This window comes from Thamnophis sirtalis, unplaced genomic scaffold (genome assembly GCF_051295495.1).
Source record: "Thamnophis sirtalis isolate CommonGarterSnake01/CBP01778 unplaced genomic scaffold, rThaSir2_p1.2 scaffold_3, whole genome shotgun sequence".
Classification (NCBI taxonomy): domain Eukaryota; kingdom Metazoa; phylum Chordata; class Lepidosauria; order Squamata; family Natricidae; genus Thamnophis; species Thamnophis sirtalis.
The window spans coordinates 9,756,734-9,771,366 of record NW_028261383.1 but is presented as its reverse complement, the minus strand read 5'-3'; the positions used below and the strand labels follow the sequence as shown (position 1 = coordinate 9,771,366).

The 14,633-nt window shown below is 42.0% G+C and overlaps 1 protein-coding gene across 1 annotated transcript in view; it reads left to right on the top strand.

Moving 5' to 3' along the window:
* The first annotated feature begins 2,202 nt into the window (after window positions 1-2,202).
* The window catches only part of LOC106549518 (uncharacterized), a 33,656-nt gene continuing 21,225 nt past the window's right edge, over window positions 2,203-14,633 (top strand). The window contains 7 exon segments of the mRNA XM_087707951.1: window positions 2,203-2,334; window positions 5,256-5,344; window positions 8,717-8,843; window positions 10,407-10,695; window positions 11,846-12,292; window positions 13,615-13,666; window positions 14,235-14,563. Coding sequence (XP_087564077.1) covers window positions 2,235-2,334; window positions 5,256-5,344; window positions 8,717-8,843; window positions 10,407-10,695; window positions 11,846-12,292; window positions 13,615-13,666; window positions 14,235-14,563 — 1,433 coding nt within the window. The 5' untranslated portion in view covers window positions 2,203-2,234.

The following is a 14,633-nucleotide window of genomic DNA, read 5'->3' as shown; positions in this document are numbered from 1 at the left end:
GGGGTACAACTAGCACATACGTATGTGCGAGGGGAACTTTTTCCTTTACCTTAAGTTTTCCCTAATTAGAAAAGTAGTTGTGATGACAGATGACTGAATGTAGTATCTCAGAAGTTCCAGTTTTGGTTTATTGCGGTCAGTGGTGGGTTTCCATTTTTTTTTACTACTGGTTTGCTCATGCAGGCGGGCATGTGCACCACTTCTGCGCATGCACAGAAGTGGGTGGGCAGAGCCTCCCGCTGCCACCACTACCAGTTTGCCTGATCCTTGGCAAACTGGGAGCAACACACCTTTGGTTGCGGCCCCCATAAACATCCTTTTATTTATAATCTACAGAGAAATTTAATAAGGCCTCCAGGAAAGGAAACAATTCATGAAGGATTGGTTGGATGCATAACAAAAATGTGTATTTCAAGATAAAAGTCATAAAGAATTTAAAATTGTCCAAGTAGTGAGAAGTATCTAATAAAGAGCTTCATGCTCCTAAATCTCCAAGAAGTTAGTCTTCGGATTTGTCTATCAGAAGGCTTCATCTAGTCAGGTAGAGATGTGTTCCCTCTAATGGAGCAGAGTCCTCGGAAGTTAATTCTATTTGCTTCTGAGAGTTTTATATGCTGCCACAGTGCACAAGCATTCATAATGTATGATTAAAACCAGATAGTCTTGATACCCTTTCCTCAAGAATAGTTTGTTAAAGGGGACTGGAGGTTAAAATATATGAAGAACAGTTGCAGGAACTGGGTATGTCTCGTTCAATGAAAAGGACTAGTGGTGACATGATAGCAGGGTTCCGATATCTCAGGGGTTGCCACAAAGAAGAGGGTGTCAAGCTATGCTACAAAGCATTGGAAGGCAGGATAAGAAGCAATGGATGGAAACTAACCAAGGAGTGAAGCAACCTAGAACTAAAAAGAAATTTCCTGAGAGAACAATAAGTGAAACAACTTGCCTTCAAAAATTGTGGGTGCTCCATCACTGGAGGCTTTCAAAGAGAACCTTTGTCAGAAGTGGTATAGGGTTTCCTGCCTAAACGGGGTTGGATTAGAAGACCTCCAAGGTCCCTTCCAACTCCTCTTCAAACCTTAGCCTTTCAAACTCTGTACACACACTCCTAGTTTAGTGAAGAAAAGTGAAGGACTAGGGGAGACATGATAGCAGTGTTCCAATATTTGAGGCACTGTCACAGAGGAGGGGGGGTCAAGCTATTTTCCAAGGCACCAGAAGGCCAGACAAGGAACAATGGATGGAAACTGATCAAGGAGAGATTCAACCTGGAAATAAGGATACATTTTTTGACAGGAGAGCAATCAGCCCATGGAACAGATGTTGCCTTCAGAAGTGGTGGGCGCTTCATCACTAGAGGCTTTCAAGAAGAGACTGGATTGCCATGTGTCACAAATGGTATAGGGTCTCTTGCATGAGCAGAGGATTGAACTAGATGACCTGCAAGGTACCTTCCGACTCTGTTGTTCTGTTATTGTTCCTCCTAGATGATCACCTTGGGCGTCCTCTTCCCTTATCTTTCCAGGATTAGAAGCAGAATCTGCCTCGGGGCATCTTCTCGACAACAGCCTCTTGCTTTCTCAGGTCAACGGGATTTAAAAAAAAAAACCCTGCAAGGGGAAGACCGGAGGTGCCCGAGGGGGCTCGCCCGGGAAAACCATTCTGTGCCCAGCCAACTGTAAAGCCCTAGCAGAGGTCCTTCCGGGGAAGGAGGTGCATGCGCGCAATTGCAGCTGCGCGCCTAGGCTGGATAAAAGCGTTGCCGGCGGTGCTGTGAGGAAGGCGGATCGTGGAAGCTGCTCTGCGCGCTTTTTTTCCCCGTTTTTCTTTTATTTTTTGAGAACGGAGTCCGGACGAGGGTCAGAGCCTCTTCCCCGCGGGTGCCGGACGAGAAATTCTTTCCTTCCCTTCTGCCAGTCCTGGGCACTTCTTGGAAACATAAACCTTAAATGCTTCTTAGATCGCTCATCCGATTGTTTCCACGACCATCACTTTCTCCTCGTGCGGATTATTTTGCTGGCCCTTGCTGGTCGTTTCCCGTGACCGTTTGTGTTTGTTTCTTTTGTTTGTTTCTCTCTTTCTCTCCCTCCCTCCCCCCTCTCTTTCTCCCCCCTCCCCCGTGTGTGTGTGTGTGTGTGTGTGTGTGTGTGTGAGAGAGAGAGAGAGAGAGAGAGAGAGAGAGAGAGAGAGAGAGAGAGAGAGAGAGAGGGTTGTTTCAGGACAAAAGTTAAATGGCTGCGGAAGGGCCCGGAGGAAAGGTGGGCGATCGCTCCTTGGAGCTGCTGTTTGGAGGAGTCGCTCAGGATGATCCATCTCAGAAGAAACCATCAGGTAAAAGGTTCTTCCGATGCTCATTAATCCTCGTGATGGACTTTGCCCGAGTTTTTTTCATTCGTGAACTTCTTCTTAGGTGCTATTTCTTTAAAATTAAATTTGCTGTGTTTTTATATCACCCGTTGAGAAAGTCTCCTGGCTGCCTGCAATTAAAAAGGAATCAGCCTTTTTCCTTAGATGTTTCAAAGGGCTAATCGTCTGTGGGGATTCCCAGTCATCCAGGTCATAGTTGTCCCAAAGGTTTTTTTTTCAAGAGGCAAGAAAGTCCAGTTGCCTCTTGAAAAAAAAGCACCTTTGGGGCAAAGAGCAAACCCTACTAAGGAAAAAAGAAAAAAATGTTGGTCATCTTTCCTGATTATTTGCCCGAAGGGGAACATCCAGCACACCTCCATGGGGTTTTAGGATGGAAAAGATTGCAGTCAATCTCTGTGCTGCTTTATTGTATAAATTCCCCACCTCAGACTGCAGACTGATCCCTACTGGGTGTCAGAGGAGAACCATAAGGCTGAATATATTACAGTATATATTACTGAATATATATACAGTGCATTACAGTAATCTAATGAGCTAACAAGGATATGGATTGCTTTGCCTAAGAAAACCTCTCCAGCCTTCCAAAAATATAGCAATTTGAGGCCAAACAACACAAAATCATAAATGGATCTGTTGGAAGAAATGTCCTTTTGGGTTCAGCTCCAAGTGGGGAAAAAGACACTGGAAACATGGAGGCTGCTTGGAAAGATGGTTTAATGGTGGACAGGACTACATGGTTTGAAGTCCTGAACAGAAAAGGGGGATCACATACTTCCAGATGTTGGGTGAAGAAGAAAAGAGAGACAAAAAAGGGACTGGGTTTTTTATGCTCTGGCCCCACCTCTCTGTTTCTTGTTCCTGTGTAAGAAATGTATTCTGATTGGTTGTTAGACTCCCATGGAGCCATGCAGGGGCAAATCTCTAGACTGTATTTTGAGTCCAAGTGTGGTTGAGTTCCCAGATGCCATGTGGTGATTTGGGTAAAGGGCTAATACTATCATGCCTTAATCCTATCACCCTGGAGCTGAAGGGGATGGATTTTTGTTATGTAGAATAGACTGGCCCAGACTTTTTAATGGCCCATTAACAAAGGTGAGGGCTATTAAGAGTGAGTCTCTTTTCTGCCTTAAAACATGTTTCCCCATTTCTTATCCAGGGAAATATAATATTCTGCCTTTTCAATATTTCCCAGGATACTTCATTTTTCTAGGAGAGGGGTAGGTGCTAACTTCCTACAGATCACAGTGTTTGACAAATGCAGAAATGACAATTTAAGGATCAGTTCCTAGAACCAGGAATTTGATCCCCCGAATTTGCTCTGAGTGTGTTGAATAAATAAAATCAATAGAATACATTCTTTATTGGCCAAATGTAATTGGACACACAAGGAATTTTTCTTTGGTGAATATGCTCTCAGTGTATATAAAAAGACAAGATGCATTCATCAAGTATCATAAGGTACAACACTTGAAAGTCATAGATAGGCAATAAGCAATCAGGAAACAAACAATATCAATATAAATCATAAGGATACAAGCAACACAGTCCTGCAGTCATAAGTAGAAGGAGATGGGCGATAGGAATGATGAGAAGACTAATAATAATAGTAATGCAGCCTTAGTGAATAGTTTGATAGTGTTGAGAGAATTATTTGTTTAGTAGAGTGATGGCGTTTGGGGAAAATACTGTTCTTGGTGTGCAGTGCTCTACAGCATCATTTTGAGGGTAAGAGTTGAAAGAATTTATGTCCAGGATGCGAGGGGTCTATAAATATTTTCATGGCCCTCTTTTTTATTCGTGCAGCGTACAGGTCCTCAGTGGAAGGCAGGTTGGTAGTAATTGTTTTTTCTGCAGTCTGAACGTTAATAATAACAAAGGAAAATATGGGTTATTGGGAAGGGGAATTTTGGGGTAAGTGGCGCTGCTTTCATTTAGATAAACAAGATCACCAGTGTGATTTTTACCTTCTTCCCTATTCAGGGTGGAAACCTCAACTCGTGTTCTGTTCCTTGTGCAGTTCAGTAAACTTTGCTCCAGCAGATTGTGTGGTCTCCACTCAAAATTTGGGTTGGGAGAAAGACGTAAAGCACATACTGGGCCTCTCGGCTGTCTAGTTCAATTGGTTATCTACTATTGAGACAAACACAAGTTTTCTCCACTGGTCTAAATCCAAAATTAAAGGTCTCTAGATGATCCTTGGTTGTATTTGGTTGTTGAGATACATACTCCTTCCATGACTTCACTTAGCCCAATCTACATCCATATGACAAAAAATCTTTAATTTCACCACAGATAGGAAGATATAACCATAGTTTCAATTGGGAAAATGTGCCGATCCTAGACCAGGCCAAGCCCAAAAATGCCAGGGAATTTCTAGAAGCCTGGCACTCTGACAAATCAGCCATCAATAGATACATAGACATTAAGAACATCTATAGACTATCCAAAAGAGGCAATCAATCAACCCAAAAGGAAACAAAAGACTCACCACCAGTAATCACAGATTAACTCCAAGGTTAACTTCAGACCAATCAGGTAAACAATAACCCTATTTGAAACTGCAAACAGCCATCAGTAAACAGCACAACCAAAGACCGCCCTCACCCATACAGACAGGCAAAACCACCAGAATATAAACTGGCAACAAACAGCACTCCTGACTAGCACAAATGAAATTATCTCGTTTGGGTCATGAAATGTCTGAGAAAATAAGCAAACTCAGAGAGCACCAAGGACCCCTAATTTCAATCCTGATCTACAAATAGTCTCCTTTATTGGTCCAATCCATAATCCCTGGCTTCCATTACCTCCCAGCTTTTACACAACCTCATCAGTCTGAGTGTTTGTATAACAAACAGGTCCTCTGCTTGCTTTCTCACTCTCAGAAACCAGAGCAACATCGATGGTATCTTCTGGAACAACTATAGTCTTTTGTGGAGCAATAGCAACGTTTGTACTTGTACTTCCAAGGAAGGTAGGAAAAATCTTCAAACTGCAAATATCATTCAATATGATCCAGCCTTGTCCTCAATAGGTGGGGGAGGGGGCTGTCTACACGAGCAGCTTCCTTGTATTGTGATAGGAAGTCACATATGCTGCATGCATACAGGTAATTATTTCAAGAGAAACCATGTTACAATGCAAAGTCACCCTGTTCTCCATTGGATGCTGAATGGAATGTACCTGATAATATACCATATTTTTTGGAGTTTAAGACGCACCATTTTTCCCCCCCAAAAAGAGAGTGAAAATCTGGGTGCATCTTATACAGTGAATACAGTATTTTTGGCCTCCCGAAACCCTGCCCCCTTAACAAAAATGAATGTACAGAGGATTTGGGAGGTCTACAAAGTGCTCCTGGGGGCTGGGGAGGGCAAAAATGAGCGAAAAACAGGCCGTTTGCTTGTGCGCCCCCCCCCCCAGCTCTCAGGAGCACTCTACAAGCCTCCCAAAGCCTATGCATGCCCTGTTGTTTTTTTTGCAAAAAAACGGGCCAGTTTTCATAAAAAATGGGGTTTTGCTCATTTTTGCCCCTCCTTCCCCCCCAGCCCCAGGAGCACATTGCAGGCTTCTTAAACTCTCTGCATGCCCCGTTTTTCACAAAAAATGAGACCTACAGAAGGTTTGGGAGGCGTGCAGAGTCCAAAAACTTTTTTTTAAAATTTACCTCTTCAAAATCTTGGTACATCTTATACTCCAAAAATATGGTAATTATGGTCTCAATTCTGCAGTACATGACAATGTAATATTATTGGAGCCATGGTGGCACAGTGGTTAAAATGCAGTATTGCAAGATAAAAATAGATATTTACTCAAAACTCCTTTTAGTATATTCTCTTAGAACAGGGGTGTCAAACTTAATTTCATTGAGGGCCACATCAGGGTTGTGTTTGACCTTGGGGGAGGCGTGGCTAGGGGGGGCATGGCCAGCTTGACGTCACTCTTGTCAGGGGTGCCTGTGGGGGCCCAAGTGCTCTGCCAGCGAAAACAGGGTCCCGAGCTGCGTTTTTGGTTGCCCCAGCCTCCTGCAACCCTCTCCATTGAAAACTGAGCTCGTGAGGGCCATGTTTTCACTGGTTGAAGGTTGCAGGAGTTCGTGGCAGCCAAAAATGGAGCTTGGGAGCACGTTTCCACTGGCAGAAGCATCACAGCTGGTCCTTTGCTGTTTCCAGGGTGGTCCTGCGGGCCATATCTAAGTACCCTGCGGGCCAGATCTGGGCCCTGGGCCTTGAGTTTGACACCCGTCTTAGACAAAATGTCTTGTTATGTGTCAATAATCTGCAGTGACCTTATAGGTAGTTTTGATTGCCTTAATTTCTACTAGTGTAATTTATAAATAAATATATAAATTTATAGACACCATCTCAATCTCTCACAGTACTCCCAACAGCTTCATATAGCTCTTCCGTGAGTATTGTGTTGAGGGACAACATAAGGCAGGGTCCAAAATGTCAGATAAGACTCTCCAAATTCTTCTTGGAGAAACCAGCTTCAGGGAAGGTCTGGATGGATCCTCCTATCAGTGGTACATCCAAGATTCATCTATCAGTAGATAGAGAAGGGAGAATTGGGGTGCTGCTCCTCTAGAATTACCATATTTTTCAGAATATAAGATGCTCCGGAGTATAAGATGCACCTTAGTTTTGGGGGAGGAAAATATGAAGAAAAAAATTCTGACTCTGCTTACCAGCATCCATGGTATTCAGCTGGCTAGCTTCCTGTCAGTGTGTAAAAGTTCATGACTTGGAACACATCAAGATCAGCCAATGAATAGGCATAGCAACTAAGTCAGCCAATGAGGGCTATTTGGACTCTGAAACAGTATTTGCTTTATGAACAATAAGGAACAGGAATGATCCTGGTTTAGCTGAGAACTGAAAGTGAAACTGCTTGTGTTTTGCTTGTATTTACTGCTACCTTGGAAAACCTGCTTTTGGTATTGTATTGTATATTATTATTATTTTGAATCCTGCTGAATCAGTTACTTGTGTGTGCTTTCTAAATGTGATTGCTGCTGCAAACTCTGACCAGCCAGATTATCTTTAGCACTTATTGCAGCTTGATTCAGCACAGCTGATTGGCGGGTGGATTGGACTGCCAGAATACCCCCAATCAGCTGTTCCAAGCTGCAGGGATTGCCATAGACCATTGATGCCTCACATTTTTAGCCTCTGGTGTGGTTTGGCGGGGCTACATCCGGTGTATAAGATGCACCCAAATTTTCACCCTCTTATGGGGGGGAGTGCGTCTTATATTCCGAAAAATACGGTAGTCATGAAAGATTATCCCAGGTGTATTTTTCAATCAGAGGCTGCAGCTCTGTCCATTTTCTCCAGGGAAGTTGCTTATTTATCCTATTTGTAAAGCAGGATTTGTCTTTAAAAAGAAATTTTGCATTTAGATTACCGAATTTTCCACGTATAAGACACACTGCCTCCCCTAAAGGAGGCTGAAAATTTGGGTGCTTTGAATGCAGCTTTTTCAAAGCTTTCTTTACCCCTAATGGGGCACTAATGAGTGAAGCGATTTTCCTCTTCTGTACTTTGCCTGCTTTTCTCATTGCTGCTCCCTCCTATGCTCCCTCATTAGGGCTGGAAAAAAGCTTCCAAAGCACAGCTGATGTCAGAGGGAGCAGCAATGAGAAAAGCAGGCAAGCCTCATTAGGGGCGGAAAAAAGCTTCGAATATTTTTACTGCAGTATACTCACCCTTTTGGATACTGGTACATCTAAGTGAGGCTTGGAAGAGTAGAGACGAAACAAAATGGAGTCTGTGCTTCAAAAACAATTTCTCAAGGAATGGGAAATCTACTTCTCTCCAATGCAACACATTCTTTTGAAAATTGTGGCTATCTTCTTTGAATTTTCTCATTTAAGTATGCCCTTCAACTTTTCTGTGGAGCAGATAATTTGATAGTATTACTGTTCCAAGTTTCCAGAATAGAAATAGCATCAATCATGCTGGTTGATATCAGCATGATATCAATCTCAGATACAGTTTAGATAGGAAAGTGCACTCCTTTTTGGTCCAAATAGACTTCTCACTTGCCCTCAATAATGATTGTTTGTAATGATTGCAAGTGAGTGTTAAACAGTGTGGCCTCACTTGGAATACATAGTCCAGGGGATAAAAAGCACATGCGCGCTCAAAACCAGCAAACTTATGTGCTGAAGCTGACCAGACTAAGAACGCTAGCCAGATGAATACCTGGTAGGCAGAATTCCCCCCGCCCTATTTTCCTCCCCAAAAAGTAAGGTGCGTCTTATACTCCGGTGTGTCTCCAAAAAATATGGTATTCAAGTTATCCTTACGAAGAGACATTATAGGATATGTTGTTTCTGTTTCAGAATTCCATCTCTTTTGAGGATGTAGCTTTGTCTTTCTCTGTAGAGGAATGGTCCCTACTGGATTTGGAGCAAAGAACTCTTTATCAAGAGGTCATGCTGGAAAATGCAAGGAACTTGGCTTCCTTAAGTAAGTTTTTCTGGTTATATATGAAGTGACTATTTAGAATACCTTGTTGAAAAAAGAAGGAATAACATCTTTGTTTGAATGTATGATATACAGGGACAATAATGAACATAAGCTTACTCAATAGTTGATTGGTGGAATTATACATAATTGAAAATAGTGATATACAAATATAAATGGTTGGTAAATCTCTTTCATATTGGGATCTTTGATTATATAAAGGTATATTCTTATTAAACAGACAATCAAGAATGTAAGGGAATTAGGCTTATTGAAAAAAAATATTAATTGTAATTGAATATACATTGTACAATGAAAGTGAGGTATTTAGTTATATTAGATGAAAACCTGTGATTGTAAATGTAATTGAGAACATGGATGCAAAAACACTTGTAACCAAAGGACATGCTGTATGTAATGGATGAGATAATTTTTTATATTGTTTTTTTTTATGTTTAAAAATAAAAAAACAGATTGCCAAAAAAAAAAGTAAGATTTCTGGGATGAAATTCTGGTGGAAGGTATTTTCTAGTGAGGCACAAACAGTATTTCCATTTTACGTGTACCATCTTATGTGTTCATTCCAGACATCTTTACTGCTGTTATCCATGTATTTTATGCTATATGCTAAATAAATAAGCGCAGCTGATTTTTAAAGAGAAATATTGACCTCTTCTTTTCCTATAATGGAGAAGAATGTCCTTATTTGCTGTTCCACTCCTACGGTACTTCGTCTGTTAAGATGAACTAAAAACTTTATGTTGCCTGTAGAATGAGAAGACTGGTCCTCCCATACAGTTTTCAATCCTGTCTGTCCCACTTTGTAGATAATTTTAAGTGCTCTATTCCTCTTTATAGTTTCTGGCTGTAATGATCGAAGCCCACAGAGAGCATCACAAGAAAGTAAATGCTAGAGAATTGGGTTTTCTGAGGCACTGAGTTCTCAAGAGATGGGATCTTCCATCAAGGTGACTCTTGCCCCGCATTTTCTCCAAAGCTTCTTTTGTAAATTTTGTTTGTAAATGCGAGGACGACCAAGGATGAACAAACACCCATGAGAACCAGGTTTTTTTTTTCAAGGCAGCACTTCCTCATGGAGTGGAGGCTGATGTTCAGTTCCCAGGTCCAAGTCCGTCACTGATCCACCTTTATCAAGTCAATTTTCCCACCTAGGCGAAGTTTCCCTCTATTTATAACACTTATATACCATGCTCATCTTTCAATCAACTCTCCTGCTTCCTTGAAACTGAATCTGAAGGAGCAGCCGAGCTGATGGTGCCCACCCTGAAACTCAAAATGAGCTGATCTGAAGGATTGAAGTTTGCATTCTGCATTATGGAGGGCAAGAGGGCAGCCTACGGCAAATCTTAAAACATCATTGTATAACAAGCCTAGCCCCATGTTTTGAACACATTCTGACGGAAGAAGAAAGAAGGTTCACAAAAAGGGTTAAAAGAAAAAAAGAACTGGAGGGAGATGGGCAGAGTTTTGATAATATTGAAGTAAGAGATGCAACAATTGGTGCTAAATCATCGGTGTCAACTTTTCTGTTTCTCTTCCAAACAGCTGATGAATGGGAAACAGGAGGTTCTAGCCAAGAAGAAACATCTTTGTCGACAGCTAGAAATGAAGTTGCAGAAAGGATGTTTGGAAAACAAAGCCTTAAGGAAGACCAGTTAAAAGGAGGACTGTTGAAATGTTCTCCTTTTGAATATGCAGATGCCAGTGTCTTCTTGACTGAAGATGATATCCAAGAAAAAGAAATTTGTATAGGATGTGGAAAAATACTCCCAGATGAACTGGGGTTATTTGACTGTTGCAAAAGCCACATTTTAGACCAAGAAAAGGAGAGCAGGTAAACACTCCAGGACCTTTCCTCCTACCTTAAATCAGAGAGTACAAATTGAAGAAAAACTATATACTGTATTTTTCGCTCCATAAGACAAACTTTCTCGCTTCCTCCAAAAAGTGGGTGGAATGTCTGTGAGTCTTATGGAGCAAATATTGTGTCACAGGCCATGTGTTCCTGACATCATGTAGTGTATTACCTCAGGGGTCCGCAATGATCGACCGGTGCCAGTCCTTTGGTGAATAGCAGTCAGGCTGTGGCGACGGGGTCCTTTTGCAGCAGTGGTGTCAATCTCGATTTCATTGAGGGCTTTATCAGAGTATTCTTTGACCTCAGGGGGACAGGCAAGGTCAGGGTGGGTGTGGCCAATTCAACATCACTCATTGAGGTTCCATTTTTGACTGCAATGGCCTCTTGCAGCCCTCTACCAGTGAAAACGGAGCCCAGGAGGGCCACTCATAGCCCTCCTGAGCTCCATCTTCACTGGCAGAGGGCTGCTGGAGGCTGTTGTGGCCGAAAATGGGAGGACTTTGCGCAGTCCTCCTAAGCTCCGTCTTCGCTGGCAGAGGCACCGTGGGCCGGTCCTTCGCTGTTTCCAGGGTGGGCCCACGGCCCAGATCTAAGCACCCTGCGGGCCAGATCCTGCCCTTGAGCCTTGAGTTTAACACCCCTGCTTTACAGTGCCGAACTCTCCCTCTTCTGTCTCTTCCGCACTGCAAAAGTCGATAGGCAGAGATAGTACATGAGAGGACACCTATTTGTGGTCCTCTCAGGCTCCGCCTCCTGCCCTTACTACAATGATGTTCCATATTCGGCGCTCCATATTCACAATACTCCGATGGGGACACCTAATGTAAGGGAGCATTCTGATGGGGATGTTGATGTAAGGGGGGGCAGTGCGGCAACAAAATACAGTCGTATGAATAATGCCTAAAAAGTGTCTTCTAATAAAGTGCCCTCTTTATAAACTGTCCCCTATAAAGGTAAAACCTTAAACGTGTCCTCCCATAATAGTGCATCAGCTGCAGATCAACCCAAATAACAGTATGTCCGCAGCAGATCCCTTATAATAGTCTGTCATTCCTTGATGTTCTCAGCTACATAACAATAAAGGGCACATTACTGACAGTTCTTTCATTACTGTATTTTCTTGCAGAAGAAAGACCCTCATGCTACATACAGGGATGCCAAAGCAGAAAAGACAAGCATATAAAATTCCCTTTAAACTGGAAGTAGTAAAATATGCTGAGGAACATGGAAACAGAGCAGCGGCGAGACATTTTGGGCCACCTCCAACTGAAAAAATGATAAGAGAGTGGAGGAAACAGGTGGATCAGCTGCAAAAAGTAAAAGATAAAAGTAAGCACAATTTTCGTGGACTTTCTGCAAAGTGGCCACAGTTAGAGGCGTACATGAAAGAATGGATCATATGTCACTGGAATAATGGCTTTGCAGTTTCTACAAAAATGATAATATATGAAGCCAAACGCATTGCGGTAGAGAAAGGCATTCAGGATTTTACTGGATCACCATCATGGTGCTACAGATTTATGAGACGATATGGCCTTGCTATACGCACCAAAACTAGAATTGCGGAAAATATGCCATAATAATATGAATCTAAGATTCTGTCTTTTCATAAATTTGTAACTGATGCTAGGAAGAAAAATGATTTTGAAATTGGCCAGATTGGGTTTATGGATGAAAACCTGCTAACCTTTGATGTGCCATCTAATAAGACTGTTGATCTGAAAAGTGCCAAAACCAGAACCGTGACATGAGAAAACATATTACACAATTGTGTTGTCCTGCTGTGCACATGGCACCACATTACCACTGATGTTAACTTTCAAAAGGAAAAGCTTTCCAAAAGAAGTGATTCCACAAAGAGTTGCTGTGTGAGAAAGGATGGATGGCCAAAAACGGAATGAGAGTATAGGTTTAAAAAGTGTGGACCAAACGTCCTGGAGGACTTCTGAAAAAAACTGCTTTATTAGTGCTCGACCAGTATAAAGCACATATTAGTGAAACTACAAAAAATAACTTTAAAGAAGTGGCTAATCTAGCCGTAATTCCTGAGTGTGTTACCAGCCAGTTGCAACCTCTTGATGTTTCCATTAACAAACCATTTAAAGTATTTATGCAAGAAGAGTGGAACAAATAGGTGGCTGCTGATAATTATGATCTGACACCTACTGGACGAATGAAGAGGCCCACTATCACTCAAGTTTGTGAATGGATTAAAACATCATGGCACTCAGTGAAGGATGAAATCGCTGCATTGTCATTCAAAAAATGTGGCATTAGCAATGCCTTAGATGGAACTGAAGATAGTGTCACATATGAAGATAGCGAAGGAAGTGATATCAGTGATTGTTATCAACTGAGCTTCATAAATTCTGACACTAGCTATGATGAGTTCTTGGGGTTTCCAGAAAAGTAGAAGAATGCCTGAACCTTAAAGTCTCGCCTGATTTGTTAATGACAGTGATAATAGTTCTTAATACCACTGTTGACTTTACATGGTTGAAATATTATTCTGCTATATTTTATTAAATATATTAGTATACCATTTGGTTCAGAATATTTTTTTTCTTGTTTTCCTCCTCTAAACTTAGGTGCGTCTTATAGTACGAAAAGTATGGTAAATGCCTGGAGTGCGGAAAAAGCTTCAGGGATTTGAGTTATCTTCAATATCTTCATAAATGACTTAGATGAGGGAATAGAAGGGGAACTTACCAATGTGCAGATGATACTAAGATGTCAGCTAACACCTGAGAAAATAGGCTCAAGACCTAGATGGATCTTGACAGACTTGAACACTGGGCCCTATCTAACAAAATGAAATTCAATGTAGAGAAAAGTAAAAGTTCTACACTTAGGTAAGAAAAACCAAAAATACGCATATAAACTGGGTGAAACCAGGCTTAAGAGCAGTGTCCGTGAGAGGATTCTTGGAGTCTTGGTGGACAACCAGGTAAATATGAGCCAGCAGTGTGCAGCGGCAGCCAAAAAAGCCAATGGAGACATGATACCAATGCTCCAATATTTGAGGGGCTGCCATGGACAGGAAGGGGTCAACCTACTCTCCAAATCACCTGAAGGCTGGACAAGGAATAATGGATGGAAACTGACCAAGGAGCGATTCAACCTAGAAATAAGGGGAATTTTCTAACCATGAGAACAATCAACCAATGGAACAGCTTGCCCTTGGAAATTGTGGGGGCTTCATCACTTGAGACTTAAAGAAAAGATTGGACTGTCATTTGTCCTGCTTGAGCGAGGAGCGGGGGGGGGGGGGAGGTTGGACTAGTTAACCTACAAGGTCCCTTCCAACTCTGCTAATCTGTTACAAGGAATGTGGAAAGAGTTTCCAACCAGCCTGATGTCCCATAAAAGAATCCACACTGGGGAGAAACTGTATAAATGCAAGGAATGTTTGAAAGAGCCTTCATTGGGCAACCAGCCTTACTTCCCATCGCAGAATCCACACGGGGGATAAACCATATAAATGATGGAATGTGGAAAATACTTCACTCTGTCAGGTTCCCTCAGTTACCATAAAAAGATCCACACCGGGGAAAAACGGGATAATTGCAATGAGTGTGGAAAGAATTTCAGGTTCTCTGACTTCCTATAAAAGTCTTCACACCAAGGAGAAGCCATATAAAGGCACAGAATGTGACAAGGACTTCACTACACCAGCTTCCCTCACTCATCATAAAAGGGTCCACACCGGGGGAAAACCATATCAATGCAAGAACTGTGGAAAGAATTTCAGTCAAAAATATTGTACAATACATAACAGAATCCACACTGGGGAGAAAGCATACCAATGGCAGGAGTGTGGAAAACGCTTCACTATGCCAAATTTGTCAGTGCATGGGAGTTCATGACTGGGAAGACATGATAACAAAATCAACCAATGAATAGGCATAGCAACT